Source organism: Pollicipes pollicipes, unplaced genomic scaffold (assembly GCF_011947565.3).
Source record: "Pollicipes pollicipes isolate AB1234 unplaced genomic scaffold, Ppol_2.1 Scaffold_4740;HRSCAF=5597_pilon_pilon_pilon, whole genome shotgun sequence".
Classification (NCBI taxonomy): Eukaryota; Metazoa; Arthropoda; class Thecostraca; order Pollicipedomorpha; family Pollicipedidae; genus Pollicipes; species Pollicipes pollicipes.
The window spans coordinates 43358046-43380426 of record NW_023596545.1 but is presented as its reverse complement, the minus strand read 5'-3'; the positions used below and the strand labels follow the sequence as shown (position 1 = coordinate 43380426).

Below are 22381 nucleotides of genomic sequence, written 5' to 3'. Positions count from 1 at the left end.
CGGAGAGCCCAGCAGCGGCGAGGCCGGCGGGCGCGGACACACCACTATGCCACGCCGGAGAGCCCAGCAGCGGCGAGGCTGGCGGGCGCGGACACACCACTATAACACACCGGAGAGCCCAGCAGCGGCGAGGCTGGCGGGCGCGGACACACCACTATAACACACCGGAGAGCCCAGCAGCGGCGAGGCCCGTGGGCGCGGACACACCACTATGCCACGCCGGACAGCCCAGCAGCGGCGAGGCTGGCGGGCGCGGACACACCACTATGCCACGCCGGAGAGCCCAGAAGCGGCGAGGCTGGCGGGCGCGGACACACCACTTTACCACATCGGAGAGCCCAGCAGCAGCGAGGCCGGCGGGCGCGGACACACCACACGCGGACCATCCACGTCGCTCGGGAAGCGCCATATACCACACCGGAGAGCCCAGCAGCGGCGAGGCCGGCGGGCGCGGACACACCACCCGCTGGCTTGCTCGCGGACATCGGCTCCCACTCGCCTTGCCCATCGCTCCGTACGAATCGGCCTTCAGCACGAAGCAGGTGGAGCCGGCGCTGAACAGCTCGTCCAGCGTTCCGTACTGGGAGAACGTCTGGTCCAGCGTGTCCAGGTCACGGACGCACGTCTGTAGCGCGAACGGCTTCGGCGTCGGCGACCACTGAAGCGGGGCACCGGCGCGTCGTGAGAAAAGTGCCGGGCGCAAACAGGCCATGCGGGACGCTGTCATCATCATAACCATCACCATCACAACCACCACCAGCATCATTGTGATCATCATCCTCTGCGTTTGGTATAAGTCACGAGTAACACGAGAGCGAGGGGCTACACCTCGCTCTGCACACTTTTTCTTCGAGGCTTGAGTACTTGAGCACCGCCGGAGGGGATGCTCCGCTCGTTGCGAGGCGGCGGACGGCATCGCCCACCACGGCAGCAGGTGGGGAAGGTGCCGCAGAACGACTCCGGCCACGGCACAGAGCTGCGCGTCTCGGGAGCAGACCAGCGGCACACAGCGAGCAAGGCTGCGCCACACGGCAGCCGATCCGGTCCGCCGCGACAACAGCTGCGCATATCCGACGGGACCGCGAACCGCCCGCCACGCGCGCCCCGTGCGGGGGTCCGGGGGCCGGCCGTCGAGGCGCGGCCGGCGGGCGACATCCGAAGCCGGCGAGCTCACCTGCTTCTCGAGCGTGACGCTGCCGGCGCTGGTGGCGATGTACCTGCGCCCAGTCATCGGACGCCCGTACACCAGCAGCGGCACGTCGCCCGTCAGGATGCCGAACCGGCTCTCATACCTGTCAACATGGCGGCTGAGGAGCTCGGGACCTGCACGGCGGCTGAGGCGCTGGGGACCTGCACGGCGGCTGAAGCGCTAGAGACCTGCACGATGCCTGAGGCGCTGGGACCTGCACGGCGTGGCCGTAGCGCGCGTGCATCACACGGTGGGTGGCGCGTCGGTAGGTGTCGTGAGAGACGGCACGCGCAAAAGACCGGCACACCATCGTTTTTTCGAGCACGTCGCTCTAACATGGCAGCGGTGCAGCTGATGGAGACCGGACCACGCGCCGTCGACAATGCCGAGCCGCCTGCCGTCGTTCTCTCGGCGACGGCTAGGCATGCGACAGATAGCATTCCCGGTGGTGCAACGAATGAGATGACGCCGGACAGTGCGGACGACACAAACCGGCGATCCTCACCTACCACCCGGTCACACCCCGCCACACACGCCGCCGTCGCCACCGCCGACGGGGGCGGCACGGCCCGGGCCGCCTGCGCGCCGCACTTACGCGTTTTTGATGTCATGCATCTGGCCGATCCAAACGGTCCGGTCGGCGTCGGTGAGCTTCTCCACCACCAGCTGGTCGGAGCCGGGCTTTAGCGTGTAGCGCCTCTCGACCGACGAGACGGCCGCCACCCTGTCGGAGGCGGCAGCAGGCAGCGTCAGCCCGACACACGCGCGAGGAACACCGGGGCTTCAGGCGGCCAGGGACGACGGGGGGTATCAGCCTGACACGCAGGGAGGAACACCGGGGCTTCAGGCGGCCAGGGACGACGGGGGGGAGGGGGGGGTACCAGCCTAACACGCTGGGGAACGCCGGGGCTTCAGGCGGCCAGGGAGGACGGGGGGTATCAGCCTGACACGCAGGGAGGAACACCGGGGCTTCAGGCGGCCAGGGAGGACGGGGGGTACCAGCCTTACACGTTGGGGAACACCGGGCTTCAGGCGGCCAGGAAGGACGGAGAGCACCAGGCTGACGCGCACGGGGGTCTATGTGATGAGCCCGATATGGTAGCCAAAACAGATGACCTCAGGCTGGGATAGAGTGGAACGGGGGCATACGCTCGACACGCAAATGCAAAAACGTGATGAGAAACGGGGGCATCAGCCCGACACGCACATTGAGAAACGTGATGAGCTTGATAAGAGCATACAGCCTGTGCCATCCTGCCAAGAACGGGCCGAAGAGACCGCGTCGGCGTGATACCGACAGGGAGATGTAATCAGTCAGACACGATCAAGGACACAATCCGTCTCTTAACAGATACATAAAGAGGCTTCACAATCCTAACTCGACATACAGGGCCCATCTGGACGTCATTCTGACGCCGGCAGCGCGGAACAGACAACAAAAAAACGGAAGTTTTGGCGACTCACTTGGCCTCTGTGAGATGCGGCCACTGGACGAACACGGCGCGACCCAGCAGCCGTCTGGCCTCGGCCGGCGCGTCCGGCTCGCTACCCTCCCAGCGGTCCTTCACCGTCAGAATCACACTCTCCCCGTTCGACGGCTGGCTGAACACCTTCACCTTCTGGCGCGACAGGTGGAACTGGAGGCAGACGCTCAGCGTCATTGGCGTCGTCAAGCTGCTGTCGAGAAATTCGCATGCCATCACCACTGTCATTAACACAATTCATAGTCAACATTCACTGGCACACATGCACCCATCGTGGATGTATCCCTGCCACGCCGAGCACGCCGCTGGCGCTGCTGGATGCCCGCTGTTATCCAGGTCAATGTCAAGCGACGTCCACCCCGGTTGACGCGCCGCGAAAAACAAAATCAGATGCATTGCGAATCACGGGCTGGTTGAGTCGACAGCTCTATTGTCGATGTTCCGCAGCTGAACAGCCTGGCCTGCCCCATCAGCAGCTGAACAGCCTGGCCTGCCCTATCAGCAGCTGAACAGCCTGGCCTGCCCCATCAGCAGCTGAACAGCTTGACCTGCCCCATCAGCAGCTGAACGGCCTGGCCTGCCCCATCAGCAGCTGAACAGTCTGGTCTGCCCCATCAGCAGCTGAACAGCCTGGCCTGCCCCATCAGCAGCTGAACAGCCTGGCCTGCCCCATCAGCAGCTGAACAGTCTGGTCTGCCCCATCAGCAGCTGACCAGTCTGGTCTGCCCCATCAGCAGCTGAACGGCCTGGCCTGCCCCATCAGCAGCTGAACAGTCTGGCCTGCCCCCTCAGCAGCTGAACAGCCTGGTCTGCCCCATCAGCAGCTGAACAGCCTGGTCTGCCCCATCAGCAGCTGAACAGTCTGGCCTGCTCCCTCAGCAGCTGAACGGCCTTGTGTGTCTCATCAGCAACACACCACCACTTGTGTGTCTCATCAGCAACACACCACCACTTGTGTGTCTCATCAGCAACACACCACCACTCGGCCACCGAGTATTTGTAAACATGGGACATGAGATCTCTTGAATCCAAAGGGGCGCCACCGACATAAGGTTCGCAACGTACAATACCCCTCCGTCACATGACATCAACGATCGGCTTCGGCAGCGACCGAGCCGGCGCGCGCCGCCCGCCTCCCGTCGGCCGCTGCGTCGCCGGCCCTCACCGAGTGCGCCACGTGCTTGAGCGTGGGGAAGCCGACGAACAGCAGGTCGAGCCGAGCGTTGGGCAGCAGGCCCTTGCGCAGCGCCGAACGGGCGGCGATGAATGGCTCGCGCGGGCGCACCGAGACGCGCGCGTATGTCCGCTCCAGCGCCGGGAAGTAGCCGGGCGAGGCGGTGGGCCCTGTGGACGGCGGCGGCGCTCAGTCCAGGTCAGAGGGGCGGCCGCGCCCGGAGCAGCAGTCCGCGCGCCGCGCGGCCAGCAGCACCAAGACGCGACACGACGGCCAGCCCGCGCCCGCCGACGCTGTCACCTGCAGGCTCCGGCCACCTTCGGTCACCTCAGCGCGTGCACGGCTTCGGCGCCGACAGAAGGGCGCGCGCATGCTTCCGATTCCCGGCGCACTAGTGACGCGGAGAGCGAGGTCAGACCCCGACACAAGACACGCGACGCCCGTGTCACGCATCACGCGTACACGACGCACACAAGCACATAATCACACAGCTTCACACCATGCGCCGACTTTCCGCCACGCCACGCCGGGTGAGCGGGCGGGCGGGGGACTGGCCGCCAGCTGCGAGGCATGCCTCGCTGGGCGGGCGGTGACTGGTCTCCGGCCCCCGGCTGCCAGCATGGCCGTACCCTGGTCCTGGCTGGTGTACTGGAAGACGTGGGCGTCGCCGTGCACGTTGCGGGCTCGCTCCTCCTCTGTCAGTCGGGCGTACAGCGGCTGAATGGCTGCCAGCAGCCGCTCCTGCCACACAGCGCCGGCCACAGTCAATTCAGGCCGGACGCACCGGGTCAGGCCCGCGGCCCGCTCTCAACGCTGACGGCCGCTGGCCGGCCGGCAGGGAAAAGTCGGCTACGGAGTCTACGGGTCGGGTGGAACTAATTTCACGGAGTAAATACTGGTTGTGGTATAAAGCCAATTAGGGTAAAAATACTTCCATCATAAGCGTAATTTTCTTGAGAGTTGAAAAGATGAGATTTCAACCAGAAGGAAACTGGCGATCACTTCAGCGGAGCAGGCTTGAGACTACGAGCGGAACATTCGGCATCGGACGGCAGGGATTCGGGCCAATGATTGGTTGCGACAGCTAAACACACATTTCATGTTTGCTGTACAGTAGATGCCCATACGGGGTACCGTCAGCGCCGCTGTTCCGCCCAGCGAGGCCACCGACCGGCCCTGCCGAGCGCGCGCAGTGGCGCGGACGCACGTGCGCACCTGATCGATGAAGGGAATCAGCACGACAGCCTCCCAGTCCTGCTGCTTGCCGTTCAGGTCCGTCTCGAAGTTCTCCGGGTAATATTCGAGGATGGGCGAGTCCAGCGACGTCATCAGCGGGCGCAGACACTCGGGTAGAGAGTCCTGACTGAAGTATAGGATACGTCCGTAACCATGGTGGCAAGCTCACAAACAGCGAACAATCGCTGCAAGCAAGATCATGACGTGAAAAAGAGCACTGAGGAGGCGGGCACGCCTCGCCGGGGTCCAGTCCGATCCTGCCAACCGAGCACGATGTGCAGGGGCTCAGAGTGCCCAGAAGTGGGATTCAAAGATCCTGGCAATGTACAGAAAAAAGCAACGCAAAAGACCAGACTGCGGGACCGCAGGAACGAACAGCATTGCCATGACACGCTAGCCGTCACCACACTGCCCGCCAGTGCTGTGAGCACTGAGCGCAGGGACGCAGTGCCGCAGCCGCTGCTGACGCGCCGCCCGCCGGCGGGCACCCGGGCTGGCCTCGGGCCGCGGCGGCGGCGACGGCGGCCGCCGCTCACCTGGCGGCCGGTAGCACGGCCAGCAGCTGCTCGTAGGGCAGGAACGGACGGCCGTAGTCGAAGCGCACCACGTCGGCGACGGCGCAAAAGCCGCGCACGTCGCCGATGTATGGCGCGTAGTGCGACGGGAAGAACCACGACCACGAGCACACGCCGTCGTAGTAGTAGTGCAGGATCCACTGCACGGCGCGCACGAACTCGACCGCCTGCCGCACGGCCGCCTCGCTGCCGGAGGGGTGGGGAGCAAGGGTCAGAGGGCCACAGGTCACGGACGCGGGCGGCACCGTCGGGCTCGCCGCGGATCCTCCGCTCAGCGACTGCCGAGCACAATGTTCGAAGGGGGTGTTCGACCGGTGCGGAGAACGGCCGTGCGATCATGGATATTGGCAGGCCTGGGCGATGCCACAACTAGAGTACACCCCTAACCCGGTCGGAGGACGACAATGGGGCTCGGACAAATACAGCTAATTCCGCTAGATACATACAAAGCTAGTTGCTCCGACCGCTAAGAAGGACCGCGACTGCACGACTAAATCAACTACGACTACCCCTGCAAACACCTTGCAGCAGGACCACACAAGCCCATGCGATGTCCTTATGTAATGCGCTGTCCCACAGTCTGACAGCGGCAACCAAAGCCCCTTCGGCGCTCAGGCTGGTGGCAGGGGCACTGTCGGCGACCAACGCCGGCCTTACGGCGTGATATCAATGTCCATCTTGGTCTTGTAGTAGTGGCGCCGCTGCTGCCGGTACTCCAGCTCGGCCATCGACTCGTCCCCCTCCAGCAGATCGTCATCGATGTTGGTGTGGATCTCACTGAACTGCGCGGCACAGGCGAGCGGGATTAGCGGCAGGGTCGGAAGTGCGGGGCGGGGCTAGCGGCAGGGTAGGCCCAGGGTGCGGGGCGGGGTTAGCGGCAGGGTAGGCCCAGGGTGCGGGGCGGGGTTAGCGGCAGGTTCGGCCCACTTGCGGGGCTGGGTTAGCGGCAGGGTCGGCGCAGGTGCGGGGCTGGGTTAGCGGCAGGGTCGGCCCACATGCGGGGCCGGATTGGGAGAGGCCGGCCCGGCACCTTCAGGCGGCCTGCCGCGACTCCCGTCTGCAATCTGCCGTCCAGTGCGGCGGAGTAGCGCGCCCACAGGCGGTGAGCAGTGCGAAACATTTGACGCTCATTGGTGACTTTCAGTGACCTTTTAATTGCGGACCATTGTATACGCGTTGCGTGATGCGGACCGCCGACTCCGCCGGCGTTCACGAGACCCATGTTCGTACGCCGACTCGGATTCAATGACTCGGGATTCGTGTACATATCTTGCAAAGCTTGTATTTTTTTCGGCTAAGAGGAAATGTCAATAGCTCGCCGCTCTGCGGTTGTTGTCCCTATGCCCAGCAATGGAACATCCCATAACAGTCCCCAGCAATAGTCCCCTAGTCCCAAGCAGCCTTACCACAGACTTGTTCTTAGCTGGTTCCAGCTCCTCCTCTACCACACCATCCAGAGCGTCGAACATGCTGAAGTCCTCGAAGTCATCACGCCCCTTCAGCTTGAACTTCGTCTGAAAAGTCATGGCAGTGCTTCAGGCTTAACTTGACGGCCAGGCCGCAACTTAAGCCTCCGGTCAACTGGTCCAATTTGTGAGCATCAATTATGATTGCATTCAACATTTAAGTGCTGGCATCCACAGCAACACATGTAAGTCGTAATCAGTATCCACTGGCGCACTCAGCGGGGCGGGCAGAGCGGTTAAACGCCAGTGTTCTGACCAAAGCCCATGGAGACGGCGAGCCACCGCACGATACAAAGTACACCACAGTTCCTGACCGCAGGGCACACTTCGAAGCCACGGGGTACGGTACACCTCAGGCGTCACCGCGCAGCCCCGCGCGGCACCGGCCTTCGTGACGTCACCACGCCCACCGCCGTGACGTCACGCCGCGCGGGCCGGCCCGGGCGTGAGCCCACCTTGGAGCCGGTCTTCTTATACCGCACGTCCTCGGGTCCGCGTTTGCTCCTGAGCCAGCGCCGGTCGGCGGCGGAGTCCTCCAGTCTCTCCATCTCCCACTGGGCCAGCTGCTGCATGAACGCCTCGAACCGGTCCAGCACCAGCGTGCCGCCGTCGTTGATGTACCCTGCCGCGGTCGGCGCGCGCCAAGCGGTCACGGCTGCCACCCACGACCGCCGCCACAAACCAAGCTGGCGGGCGGCAAGACATGGCCACGGGCCGACACCGACACTGAGAGCGGCACAGGGGGAAAGGACAAGATGGGTACGGAAAAAGGCAATGGAAACAGAAGAGGGCGAAGCAGATTGCACCGGGCTATCGGACGCTGTCACGGCCGCGACAGGCGGGATAAAACACGGACATCCGCCCGTTCCATAACGATCACAGAGAGGCGACATTCAGCTGCTAAGTGAAGACAACAGGAAAACGGCATCACTGGGCGACAAGCGGACTCGGACGATCTCCTGCAGCCGTCGGTGATGGCCAGCTGAGAGCGGCCCTAATTGGCAGGCGCGGTGTCGGTCAAACCCCCCCCCCCCCCCCCCCCTGGCCCTGCCCACCTCAGCGTCCCGACGGCGGTCCCCCCGGCCGGCGAGCTGAGACTGACCTTCCAGCGTGGGCAGCACCTGCTTGTAGCAGCTGTACAGGATTGGCAGGGCGTCCTCCTTGATGTGCAGGTTGGGTAGGTGCGGCACAAAGTCGTTACCCACCAGAAAGCCCATCATAACCTGCGGCGGAGCGTCGATGAGATGACAGCACGCGCTGGAGCGAGCCGGGCCGGCGGAAGACCCGGCAGCGGCGGACTCGGGCAGACACCTCACAGGCCAGGCCCTCCAGGGCACTGACCAGACCGCATCAAACGGCGGCCGGACGGCGGGGAGCCTGCCGTGTCCGCCACTCCGCTCGTGGCGAGCAGCTGAGAGCGACCCTGGTTGACGGCTGGCAGGCGGGTGGGGGTCGGTAAGTCTCGAGTCCCCCTGAGCGCGGCCGCAGTACACGCCGGGTCATACGCTCCTCTGCCAGATGGAACCATGACAATGACCAGTGTGCTCTGAATGGTGGACGGGCTTCCAGTGGTTTTACGACTACCTGAATGGATGTTACGCACAGGGGCGTCATTTTCGCAAGATTGAGGGGGAAGGGGGGAAAGCGGTGGAAAAGGACGAAACCTTTCACCAAAATACGCCAGAAAACCACTGTCTCTCGAATTTGGCAAGCTTTGTCCTCAGATTGTGCGGGGAGCCATGTTAGGGGAGCGGGTGGAAGCCTACCTAACTCTATAGAAAACTACACCCCTGATTATGCAAGCAGCGAACTTAGCGCTTGAGCCATGGTATGAGCGGGCCTTAGCACGACCGCCACTGGCGCCATGGATAACACTTGCGAAGCGTTCCGCTGGCCGCTCACCTTACACGTTTTACCGCTGGCAGAAATCAAACAGCAGGAGACAACACAGGACAACACATCATTAACCTGCACGCGGCCGACATCGGAGCATGAAAACAGAAAGGCTGACCAAGTCTTGCACCGGGCGATCGGCGCCGCTACCCCGTCGTCACAGGCTGACAAGCAGCCCTTCGTCGTCGCAAACAAATGGCCGAATACACTCGATGGCGCTGGACCACCGCCGGCCGCTTACCCAGTCGTCAATGATGCGTTCAATATCGAATTCGAACGGAAGCGCAGCCTTCAGGTCACTGAACTCGTACTCCAGGTACTCGCGGAAGAGGCTGAGGTGTAACAGGTAGAAAGTCATCTCCTCTGGCACCGTCGTCCGCTTGGACTGCTGCCTGGTGAACAGCACCTGGACCGGGCGGAGGTCAGAGGTCAGAGGTCAGAGGTCAGAGGTCGGAGGAAGTCATAGGTCAGAGGAGGTCAGAGCGTTATAATGCAGCTGGCCCAGATGTCATACTGCTTTAAATGATAACCTGACACTGTGCACCACACTTGCATTAATGTGACAAAACAAAGACAAGAAGTAGAAACCATTACCGGCTTCGGTGCCGCAGCGGCGCACACACGACAACAGCGCAGAACTGCGTACGAGCGGCCTTCCTTGATGACGTCACACGAAAGCCGCGCGCAGCAGGGCCGGCTGACGTCCGGCAGGGCACTACAGGAGGGCGTTCGGCGGCGCCCCGGCGCGGGCCCCAGACTGACCTCCTCCCGGAGCAGGGCGAAGTGCGGCTCGTGCGTGCACAGCCCCAGGACGATGAGATCGGCGTCCAGGCCGTACAGACAGTGGCGCGTGTTGTGGTCGTACTCTGGCAGCGATTTTTCGTAGCGGATAAACTCCATGACCTTGTGCTCGCCCTCGCCCGGCACCTGCGGCCGACAGGGCTCAGCGGCGGCCAGGTACGGCAGGCACGGACACCTCCCCGAATGGTGCACCGCTGCTAGCACAAAAACGTTTGCCCACAAAACCGCTACGACGGAACTCTTGGATGAAATCATGTCCCAGGTAAAGAGGTTCCCGGCATGGCTTATGTGCAAACTTACTACTACACGGCGGCACTGCAATGGACAACGCTTCCACACAGCGGGGAAAGGACTTCTACATACAAAACTTCCGCATGATACATCTACGGACCAAAGTTCAACCCGACAAAGTCGTACCCTATCAACCTGCCACGCGATATTATTCCTGCGACATGCGGAGGCTACGCACGAAGCTTTCAAGCAGCGTTACTTCTACGCACATAATGCAACTACTGTCAAAGCTTCCAATGAAAAAAAAACTTCTAGTCAAACCCCCGACACAGCAGGGCTTCCGCCAGCGCAACTTACATGTCTATATAAGCCACCACTGACACTTTCTCCTTCCTACACTTTCACGCGAGGGTACTTCTACAATCACGTGCAAGGTTTCCAACGACAAAACTTACACTTGACAACAATCCTACACGGAAATAAAACACTGCTGCCAAAATACCCACGCGGCAATGTTTTCAGCGGCACATCACAGCCATGACAACAGGTCAACTAGTTACGGCATTGAGCGCCATGACGGTCAGCTGCATTGTCATGAGTTGGCCGTGGCGTGGGCGGTCCCACGCCAAGATCACGTTGACATTTTAGTCCAGGGGCGAACTGTTTGGGTGACATTCTGCGCACTCCCAGAAACGGCCAGCTTCATTGTTATCGGCCAGTGGCGTGCTTTGCCCGTTGCGCCCATACTGCTCAAATGGGTCCCGGGTCCAGAAGCATGCAGCAAAGCCTGCTGCACAACACGACGAAGAATATATGTGACCACATAAATCAAAGTACCGCCTCCTCTTGGAACATCCTCTCACCCGCCGCAAATGATCCATCCAGGCTTTGGACGTGACCAAACGACCTCTCAAACCCGTGAAGTCCCCAAACCACCCGGTGGGCGCGGCCGGGCCGGGTCCAGTATCGTCAGCCAGCCGGCCGGTGCTATCCTCACGTCATGGCCACGGTCAGCCGGTGCTATCCTCACGTCATGGCCACGGTCAGCCGGTGCTATCCTCACGTCATGGCCACGGTCAGCCGGTGCTATCCTCACGTCATGGCCACCGTCAGCCGGTGCTATCCTCACGTCATGGCCACCGTCAGCCGGTGCTATCCTCACGTCATGGCCACCGTCAGCCGGTGCTATCCTCACGCCATGGCCACCGTCAGCCGGTGCTATCCTCACGTCATGGCCACCGTCAGCCGGTGCTATCCTCACGTCATGGCCACCGTCAGCCGGTGCTATCCTCACGTCATGGCCACCGTCAGCCGGTGCTATCCTCACGTCATGGCCACCGTCAGCCGGTGCTATCCTCACGCCATGGCCACCGTCAGCCGGTGCTATCCTCACGTCATGGCCACCGTCAGCCGGTGCTATCCTCACGTCATGGCCACCGTCAGCCGGTGCTATCCTCACGTCATGGCCGGAGAGGATGACGCGCAGCCCCTTCCACAGCGGGTCCGTTGACATCTTCATGGCCACGAAGTACTGCAGCTGCCGGTTGAGCCGACACATGAAGCCAGTGCCGGGCGTGATGCAGTTGGAGTCGAAGCGCTTCTCGGATGGCAGCGTCTCGCCGCGGGCGAGCGCCTCGCGCTCGCGATCCTGCGCCTCGCGCACTGATCGGAACCTGGCAACGGCAAGCAGTTCAGGAGCGGCCGGCAGCCGCTGGGGAGAGCCGCGATAGGGGGAGGTCAACTTATGCGCTTATATCTAAACCATTGTCACATTGTCTCTGCCTTCGGAATTTGAATGTACTTGGTCTCACCCCTTTCCTTTTCTTTTTACATTCATTTTTTCCACAACATTAATGCAGTATTTTAGCGATCACCACCGAACGCTCCGAAACTAATGGAAATGAACTTAGAGCACAGTGAGTGACGACCTCATATGTGGGCGCCGATCATCCACTTACCTGCGGGCGCCCATCATCCACTCACCTGTGGACGCCGATCATCCACTCATCTGTGGGCACTGATCATCCACTCACCTGCGGGCACTCACCTGCGGGCGCCCATCATCCACTCACCTGTGGACGCCGATCATCCACTCATCTGTGGGCACTCACCTGCGGGCGCCGCTATCCACTCACCTGTGGACGCCGATCATCCACTCATCTGTGGGCACTGATCATCCACTCACCTGCGGGCACTCACCTGCGGGCGCCCATCATCCACTCACCTGTGGACGCCGATCATCCACTCACCTGCGGGCACTCACCTGCGGGCGCCGCTATCCACTCATCTGTGGACGCCGATCATCCACTCATCTGTGGGCACTGATCATCCACTCACCTGCGGGCACTCACCTGCGGGCGCCGTTATCCACTCATCTGTGGACGCCGATCATCCACTCATCTGTGGGCACTGATCATCCACTCACCTGCGGGCACTCACCTGCGGGCGCCGCTATCCACTCATCTGTGGACGCCGATCATCCACTCACCTGTGGACGCCGATCATCCACTCACCTGCGGGCACTCACCTGCGGGCGCCGCTATCCACTCACCTGTGGACGCCGATCATCCACTCATCTGTGGGCACTGATCATCCACTCACCTGCGGGCACTCACCTGCGGGCGCCGCTATCCACTCATCTGTGGACGCCGATCATCCACTCATCTGTGGGCACTCACCTGCGGGCGCCGATCATCAACTCATTTGCGAGCGCTAATCACCCACTCACCTGCGGCCTCGCTGCTGGTTCATCTTTGCGCGCGGCGCCACTCCATCCACAGCCATGAAGAACACCTTTTTGGGTCTGATCATCCGAAAAAGCACCTGCATACAAAAGCACGCTACTACACCCGCCATGGGCGTGTGTATGCATACACACATTCATTTGACACATATGCACATCAATTCTCAAGCCGGCCAGATATTCAGAGCAGCATGTAACAGGGTTGTATGTTGGAGACAGGCCTCCACTAATGTACAATAAATTGTGTCATTTCTGGATCAACCCACAACCACCAATCATTTCCTCTCATCAGTGTGTCATCACACTTTGTACCTGTTAAGTCAATGCTTACAATAGTACACAACACATGTCATGTATCACTCGTGGTGCTGTGGCACTCTCTGTGTGTGAGATTAATTACAGGTTTGTTGCCAGGGTACACCTGATCCTAAAGGAACTAGAAGCAAGGAATATAGCTGTGACCCCTAAATGAATGATTGCCAACATTAGCACATAACACAGCTATGGTAAAACAAATTAAAGACACTGTTTGGCAACTAATTCAATGAGCAGACCTGACCTGTGAGACCTGGGGTTAAGACAAAACCAAAATCAAAAGGGGGGACACTCTTCTCGGTCTTCACCCCACCCAGCATACTGGTTCAGGGCTGTGAGGTCTTCTGACATGGAAATGATGTACCAAATTAGTGATCAAACAGAACTGATCCCACTGGTTACCATGCATTGCAAAACTATGAACAAAACTGGGCAATTTTAATACTAAATTTATTCAAAATGGTTCACATGGATGGTTTTGGACTTAGAGTACCTGCTATGCATGCCTTATTGCATGCACCCTGAAACCACCACCCAAGTTGCATTGACCAGTTCAACAGATATTTTGCCTCCATCCTTTCACCAGGCAAGAATGTGGAGGGCTTTACACTCCACACAGGGCTGTGGCACAGCTCTTCCAGCCCTATGTTGACCCCCACTCAGCCAGATGACCTTTCCATTTTAGTCAGACCAAACAATGTGCCCATTCTGTGACTCATACCCAGTAATGCTACATTGTAAATTCAGCTTCTTTCCCATTGACCACCAACATGGCAGGGTGGGGATGATCATGAGTGGCTGGCAGGGATTACTCTCACATGCACAGGTACTGATCTTTTTACATTACAGAATCATGAGATCAAGTTTTACAGTGTTTAATAACTAATATCAATTTTTTATTTCATTTATCAATATCAATTTTTTATTTCATTTATCAATGAAGGGTAGAACAATCAGAAGACAAATGAGAAAATTTGATGGAGAAAGCACAATCCCAAAGCAGTTCTTTCCATATCATTGAGAGCTTGGCAGTGTCATATCAGCATGAGACCATCAACTTACCTCAATATAATGAAAAATATTCTGGAAAATAGCCTCCTCAGTGATGCGAAAATGTGGGTTTGAGTCATCAGGATGAGAACATGGATGAATGATGCCATTCATGTCCAGGTACAGGTTGTCAAACTCTGGGATCTGAAAATCCAGCACAAGTTATTGCAGGTGCTTCAAAGACATCTAACACTTCATACATATGCTGTTAGGGCAAATAGCATCAGACATCATCAACATTTGTACCTTACACTGCAAGAACACATTCTACATCCATTGATATTATTATGACATGAAGTACCAAAAATAATCATAAAACAGATAAGCCTTGGGAATATCTTACCACCATACCTTCAAACTCTATCAATCATGATAATAATTGCAGATGTCGGTCTGTTACACCGGTAGCACAATGCTGACACATTTAGGCCTCCCACCAGTAGAAGGTTGGCATGTACTTTTCATAGGGGAGCTTTTGTGTACTGGTCATTGATTAGTCAAGGTGGCTTAATATGACACCTTAATGTAGTAGAAAATAATGTAGCAATATGATGTTGCACACCTCTACATATCAACAGGACAGTGATGAGTTGTAGGAGGCTGTATGGGTTGTAGATGGGGAATGACAAACATGATAAGTAGGAGTAGGCATAGGGGTAGGAGAAGGGTAGAGTGGAAATGGAAGTGGAAGTGGGAGTGGGAGCGGGAGCAGGGCGGGGGGTGGGGATGGGGATGGGGATGGGGATGGGGATGGGGATGGGGATGGGGCTGGGGCTGGGGCTGGGGCTGGGAGTGGGAGTGGGAGCGGGAGCGGGAGCGGGTATGGGTGAGAGTGGGCATTGGGGTGGGGTAGGTCACATTCAGTTAGGTTAGGTTTAGTTAGCTGTGTACAATTATATTACTGGGCAGCTTCAAAAACATATTTTGAGTATCTGAATATGTCAAATTAAGGTACTATATCAACTTATCAAATGCCAATATGCAAAAGTTGCATCTTGAATAGAAGAAACTAGCCCTCAGCTCCACCTCAAATTGGAAGCTGGCCCTGATCCACTGGGATGGCATTGATGCACCCTCAGCTCCACCTTAAATTGGAAGCTGGCCCTGATCCACTGGGATGGCATTGATGCACCCTCAGCTCCACCTTGAATTGGAAGCTGACCCTGATCCATTGGGATGGCATTAACTCACCAGTATTATACCATTAGTGTCATAGGCCAATGTCTTCTGTTGCTATTATAATCATGGTGTATATATAATAAGATCATAACTTATGAATATGTCATGGTTTTTCTGCCTTAAAGAATTTAATTAATGTACAAGGTGCTCTGCACTCCACACTCCCACTTCCACTCCCACTCCCACAAGGGATGTACAAATCACCACCTTGACCCCTATACCTGATACTACAGACAAGCATCAACATGCATCCCTGCAGATAGGCATCTAGTTTGGCAAGCACCATTTGTAATAGGAATGCTAATCTAAATGACCAATACAGCCCAGCAACACATTTTATCACATTTGTCCAGCTATACCCAGGGACTTCTACACATTTGCACACAAAAAGGGCACGTATCATGGTAATAAAACAGTCATTCCTGAGCACAGATTGACACTGCCAAGTAATTATAATCAGCATCATATCAAACTGGACAAAAAAGCAGCATGCCTGAATGTGATAAGCATCCCTTCCAATGCAGTACACACCTGATAATCCTTGACCACCTCACTCAAGCAGGGATATCTTTGAGACATCCATCTAAAAAATTTGGGAACACCCATGCTTAAAGCTTGTCTATTTGGACGGTGTTGCACTTGTGTGATGACACGCTTAAGTCCCTGGACTTGGTTTACTTCACAGCTGCCGTACTGCTGCCTTTAGATGAGACCCCCACAGTTAAAATAACCGATGAATTGGGCGACTTGCACACTTGTTGCGTACTTGTCTTCTTGTTTCTTAATTCCAATCACTTGGTTCCACGGGACGATCGCAAATCCGCGCTCGCACCACCGCCCCCATTCGCACACACGAGCCCTGCAACCGCAAAGCCCCGCACAAGCCACGGCGCTTCCCTTGCTGCGCTACGAATGCAAAGAATGCCTGTTTCGTCACATTGCGCCCCTAAAGCTCGAAGCTGATGTTGAAGCATATGGTCTACCACTTTTCACCAATAATATTCGTTCTTCAAGAATCCACCCAATCACAACGCTGTATTGCCCAAAACTGTTCTGTTGATCTATCACTTCGAACTTCTACCAGCCGCACACCCAGGACACTGAATACAAATATGGCGTCCCCCAAGGGGGCCGTTCATATTGGATCCGCGTGGATTCAAAAGAGAATCAAGCTTAGGCCCCAAAAAAGAGGCATCCATTTGGTGACAGATGAAATTTTGAGGCATTTGCCAGAGATTAAAAAGTTTTCAGTAGGGCTATGTCACGTTCAGAGTGAGTGAAAATGCTTTTCTTACTGCGTCTCAATTGTCTGGTCTTGCTATCGCATCAAACACTGCCATGAATTTTCCGCTTACTACCTTGGGAGGTCCATCTTAGCATGTAGCAGGCCCATTATGCAATGTATGCAGTGTGAAAATTACATGGACATTTATAAGGCATGTAACAGACACTGACATGCATACTGTTGCCATGCCATATATGCTATATATACATGGTCCAGTTTGCAAACCAGGGCAAACATGCCAGCAAGATGTTTAGGGCAGATGGAATATTGTTAGAATAGGACAGTAAGCTTTCCGATTGGAGGCAGATTTTTTGACCATGCATGTCACCCATAAATATGGTGTGTCATCAGATTTGGTCCTTGACTACAGTGCTACCTGTTTTTGTATGCTGTGGGCGCATGATGCTCTTAACGTGCCAGTCCAGTGGCTTCTTCTGTGGATATTAATGACTTACCTCAAATAGGGATGTGTGCCCCACCCATACCCAAACTACATGTTGTTGAAATCTGCCATGGTTTGGACCAGGGCATGTCACTCAGCCTCCTGAGAGTATGTTCTCGAGTGTAGGTCAGTGCTTCCTGGTATGCAAATGTGAAAGATAAATGTAACCTGCTTTAAGGTCCTATTATGTGTGTGCATGTAGCCAGTCTGTTGCGTGTAATGCATGGTTTTTATTGATGTAGGTAAGATGCCAATTTTAGTTAGGGTTACAACTTTTTGTCACACATCAGCCACACTTGCACTGCTCTTTGTTACTGCCCAAAAGCAATAACTAATGAATGCACTTGGTTGTGATATGTTTGGATGACATAGATTGGGAAGCAGACACTCTGACGGATGGAGTGATATGGGGCACACATTGACCTGAGGTTAGTGCTAAAAAATTCATCCACTGTAGCAGGTGCCTTCCTGACATATGTGTGCCAAACCTTCTGCTTATGTGAGCCAAGCACAGGCTAAGCCAAAGTTTGCTGAATGTTTCATTTTTAATGTGTCACTAACTTTCCTTTGCATCATCATGACTCTCTGGAGCATTGGCTCTATGTACTTAACTTGGTGGTGACCATGCACCCAACTTTGACCACTCAGATGTATGGCATACTTGCTCTGAAGTTGTTGTGGTGATGTCTGCTCTACTTTGAAATAGGTGCTCAGCATAATGTGCATCTCTTTGCAGTGTAGAGAAGGGGTGGACAGCATATAACATTTAAAACGTATGCTCTTCAAACATTTCTGTTGAGTATTGCATATAGTAAGCTGAAGTCCTATGATTTTTTTTGTACAAAATTGTCTGTGTCTTTTTGGGGATTAAGTGTCCAACTGTTTGAAATAGTTGTACAGAATAGACACTGAGTGGAGCACAACATTCCCATCTTCCTACAAAGGATCCACCTTTGCCCAGTGTCCTTGCTGCCATACAAGCCATTTGAGCATGTAATTTTTTGAGTGGCAACAGAGCCCTTACTGTGTATGAGTGTCGTGCTCCCCCATCAGTATCCTGGAATAAGTGCAATAAGTTTGGCAATGTAGTATGCCAAACTTGGTACATTGATAACCTTGCAGTGTGCAAAAAAAAAGGAAAAAGTTGTATTCATTGAGCATATGAATAAGTATGTGTGGTGCTGCCTGGTCCACAGGCATGTTCCCAAGTTACCAATATTGTCCACCCAGAGCAAGCTGAGGTATAGAATGGTACAACCCACACAATAATTATCAGATGGCTTAGCTTATGTTTTTGCCTCCAACTGTAGGCCTTTTTGCGGTTTGTGAATATTGTAACATCAGTGAATGAATCCATGATGTCTGATATTTGGCTATTGCTTGTAGTCTCATTCAGGTTCAGAGACCAAAGAGGTGGTAGATTTATTACTGCTGTCTTTAAATGAAACTTTTAAATGACACATGATATCCTTTTCCAGTACTACACACATCAGCAAGTTTGTCATTGAATGAAAATTGGGATCCAAATGTTCGCGTGGATATGGAGACCATGCTTAACAAAATAGTGCCTGAGGTAATGTATCTGATTCCTCTCCACCTCTGTGAGTGATTGGCAGGAGGTGCTTGGAAAAGCAGGCTTTGTTGGTGGGATTTCTGATACCATGCAATGGCTTAAGTATGATGTGTAATGACAATACATTTTTAAAGAAAGTGAATATGTATTAAAAGCCACATGTTGCACTTTGCCATTGTGTGGCAGCATCATGGTGTTTCAGGCACTTCTGTTTTGAATTAAGAGCAAGTTATTGTGTCACTTCATGTGCTGCAGCCACATGTGCAGGTGGAGCTCATTGGTTCCATCATGTTGATGATGCCAATTATAGCCCCATAAAGGGATAATATGGAAGCATTCTTGGTGTCTTTTATCTTGCCTGGAGGCTTTTCTTTTGTCTAGCATCATCCCTCAAATGTTTGGTGAGTTTGAAGTGAGCATCCCATGTTGTCAGAGATGCTGTGTCATTGTTTGATAACTCATTCATAAGGTCATGGAAAGGGTCACAATGTTTGTAGCTGTTGTCCATCAACAGGAAATGTGCAATGGAGCTACAAATGGCTCTATTATCCCTCACTGGGCAAGGTGTGACAGGTCTTGACTGAATGCAACTAAGAAGCGGTTTTGTTTCAGAACCTCCCATACAAGCACTGCGCCGAAGGTCCTGACGATATGGTATGTTGGTCTGTACTCGTGTACTCGTTAGTGCCCACCGCTGTGTAGAAAGAATACCGGTGTTAACCGATTCGGTACAGGAAAACGGCGTGTCGTATGTAGGGTACATCTTCATCAGCATAGACCCAGTAGTTCTAGTTCATGGTAGTTATTTGTGTCCAATACCTGAAGTACGCCCAGTATATCTGAAGTCATTGGTGCATTGAAGCTCCCTTCGCAGAGATATTCGAAACCCCGGCGTATTTTGTGCCGAACCTATATTGAGATATCCGGTAGCCGCCGGTGTTGTAGTTGTATTACGTACCCACCTGTTTTTCCACAGCCAGCGCATGTAAAAGCATGCTTTCTGGGCTCTTCGCTGACGGTTCCTATCACCGATGGCCGATTACATGTAGGAACGTGGCAGGTACGCTCTCCGTGATGTCCGTATGTCACAGAGCCTCACTACGTCTTCGTGCAGTGTGCTGAATTCTAAGCTAAGGCAACTGATTCCCAGAAGTCAGCGAAAGCGCTGATGTTGTCAGCCGCTGTTCGCTGGCGGCCGGGTTTAGTGAAGCAGGCGCGTTGTTGGGAATAAACGCCAGTTTCGAAATTGTTCCTTCGTACGCTTGAGCATATTTTTATGGTTGATATAAGGTTCTGAAGCGACCCCAACCGCGTCATGATGCCGTGGCTGAGGCAAGCTGCGCATTTGGTGCGTATAAAAACGTAACAGTTTCGGTAACGCGTGTAAGCAGGCCGCGTCGTGTTCTGCTGTGACGTCCGGCGGTTGTATCACGTCAGAGGCAAATGCTCGGTGGAATGGTATGCGTAAATCATACCAACCAGTGGATATTCCCTAAGCGCTTTGAACTGCCGTAGGTCAGCGACCTAACGAAGTACGTCTAAATTGTTTATGCTAAACGATCCGCTATTTCAGTGTCTACAGCTGTGCAAAATTTGTCGCACTACGCCGCGTCGTTCGGAACCCATTCCGGACAAACCTTTGGCGGGCGGGGGGGGGGGCAATCTGTCCCCCACCCCCAACCCCACGCGAGTGCGTGCTAACACAATCAGCCATCAAACGTGAATCCTGACGGCCGTTTCGTGCTGTTGTCTCTGTTGCCGCCGTCCAGCCTTTGTGTGATACAGCGGTATAACCTGACCGTAACGTTATGTATGGTGTTTCGCGCCGTTCTTGTCGCGTCGTGACCGTCACGTCGCCCGCAATGCTGTTGTGCGCCGTTTGTGGCTCGAGTACCCTGCCTGTGATCGTGTCCAGCCCGGCGCCGTCCCATCGCGTGCATATGACCGTGTCCAGCCCGGCAGCGTCCCATCGCGTGTATGCGACCGTGTCCAGCCCGGCAGCGTCCCATCGCGTGCATGTGACCGTGTCCAGCTCGGCAGCGTCCCATCGCGGGCATGTGACCGTGTCCAGCTCGGCAGCGTCCCATCGCGGGCATGTGACCGTGTCCAGCCCGGCAGCGTCCCATCGCGTGCATATGACCGTGTCCAGCCCGGCAGCGTCCCATCGCGTGTATGCGACCGTGTCCAGCGTGGCGCTGTCCCAACGCGTGCATGTGACCGTGTCCAGCCTGCCAGCGTCCCATCGCGTGCATGTGACCGTGTCCAGCCCGGCAGCGTCCCATCGCGTACATGTGACCTTGTCCAGACTGGCAGCGTTCCATCGCGTGCGTGTGACCGTGTCCAGCCCGGCAGCGTCCCATCGCGTGCATGTGACCGTGTCCAGCCTGACGCTGTCCCAACGCGTGCATGTGACCGTGTCCAGCCTGGCAGCGTTCCATCGCGTGCATGTGACCGTGTTCAGCTCCGGCAGCGTCCCGTCGCACGCGTATGACCATGTCCAGCCCGGCACCGTCTCATCGCGCGCGTGTAACGTCGCCGTCGCTGCCGCCGTCGCCAGGGCATCTGGCTGTGTGAGCACCGGGACGAGGCGGGGCGCGCGCAAGCTGGTGGTGACGCTGAACGGCTGCCCGCGCGACGGACCCACGCCCAACTCGCCGCTCTCACCGCTGGCGTCGACCAACAGCAGCAGATAGGCCCGGCCGGCCCCGCCCCCGCCTCATGAGCCAGCTGATCACGGCGGCCGCGCCGCCCCTCTCCGCCGCCGGTGGCCGGCCGCGCCGCGTCAGCGCGGCTTGGGAGGCGCCCGCCGGCGTCGCCCCGTGCGCGGAAACGGTGATCTAGTCGCAATGAATTTTATACTGGCGCTTGTTACGTGTGTTGAGGGTGCGCGGGTGGGCCGTGTGGGGCTGATGGATGGTGTGGCCGCTCGGTCGATCTCACGTGCCGCCGCACCGGTGGGGCTCAGCTGGCGCGGCCACCGCCTGCCTGCGCCGGCCGCCGCTAGTTGCAGCGTCGCCCGCGCGCGCAGGCGTGCTCCCGCCGCGGACGCGGCCTCGCGTGCGGCGCGCACCCGCGCTCGTCCGCTCCGCTCGTCTTCCAGTCGTGGTCGGGACACGGCGGTCGTGACGCGCGTGCTGTGGGCGGAGTCCGCGCGCCGCCGTCGCTGGCCGGTCTCGGCTCGGCCTGCCTGGGCTGCGGCGTCCCCTGCACAGCGGAGGAGCGGGCCCGAGCGCCGGCCCACGCGGTGTGGCGCCGCGCGACACTGGCTCCGCCCGGCGCTGGCGACGTCCCCGGCGGCCGCGCCGCCCCGGCGCGCGGGGTGGCGCACTGCCCTCCCCGCCATAGGGAGCGGGGACGCTGGAAGTCGGTCAGATCTTGAGCTTGCTTGTTGTGAAGATACGGTGCGCCACCACCACATGCATGATGCGCTCAGTGCCGCGCGGCGGCCGTGCTTCGATATTTGCACAGTTCACATAATGTTTATGAGAGTTCACGCGTTCAAGTATAGTGCTGGTTCGGGTTAGAAATCAACATAATAAATCGTTACTTGATGTTACTTGGTTTGTCACTTTGTTGCCGTCGTGGTCTAAATACGAGGTACAAATGCTGGCCGTTGCCAGCAGAGAGGCAGGCGCCCGGGACTTCTCGTTTACTTTAGCACCGGCGGTGCACCAGCTGATGATCCCTTCCATGAAAGGTGAAACCGCAGAATACACTTGGCAAGTCACGGTTTTATTCATGTCTG

General features: G+C 56.5%; 2 protein-coding genes across 2 annotated transcripts in view; one reads left to right on the top strand and one right to left on the bottom strand.

Moving 5' to 3' along the window:
• Positions 1-16171, bottom strand: part of LOC119098425 (5'-3' exoribonuclease 1) — a 42136-nt gene extending 25965 nt beyond the window's left edge. Inside the window, exons 1-18 of the mRNA XM_037221340.1 lie at positions 15868-16171; positions 14170-14301; positions 12778-12872; positions 11509-11722; positions 9780-9944; positions 9259-9423; positions 8227-8347; positions 7580-7746; positions 7065-7172; positions 6316-6440; positions 5620-5844; positions 5063-5210; positions 4477-4588; positions 3839-4017; positions 2654-2826; positions 1785-1913; positions 1175-1292; positions 500-658 (exon numbers count right to left, since the gene is read on the bottom strand). Of these exons, the coding sequence (XP_037077235.1) occupies positions 500-658; positions 1175-1292; positions 1785-1913; positions 2654-2826; positions 3839-4017; positions 4477-4588; positions 5063-5210; positions 5620-5844; positions 6316-6440; positions 7065-7172; positions 7580-7746; positions 8227-8347; positions 9259-9423; positions 9780-9944; positions 11509-11722; positions 12778-12872; positions 14170-14301; positions 15868-15942 (2610 nt within the window). The 5' untranslated portion in view covers positions 15943-16171. The remainder of the gene's footprint in view (positions 1-499; positions 659-1174; positions 1293-1784; positions 1914-2653; positions 2827-3838; positions 4018-4476; positions 4589-5062; positions 5211-5619; positions 5845-6315; positions 6441-7064; positions 7173-7579; positions 7747-8226; positions 8348-9258; positions 9424-9779; positions 9945-11508; positions 11723-12777; positions 12873-14169; positions 14302-15867) is intronic.
• A 277-nt stretch (positions 16172-16448) lies between these two features.
• On the top strand, positions 16449-21616 carry LOC119097911 (UPF0047 protein YjbQ-like). The gene is given in 6 exon segments (XM_037220858.1): positions 16449-16608; positions 18542-18636; positions 19249-19290; positions 19613-19696; positions 21194-21226; positions 21228-21616. Coding segments are annotated over 6 exon segments (516 nt in total). The 3' UTR covers positions 21330-21616.
• Positions 21617-22381: the final 765 nt, after the last annotated feature.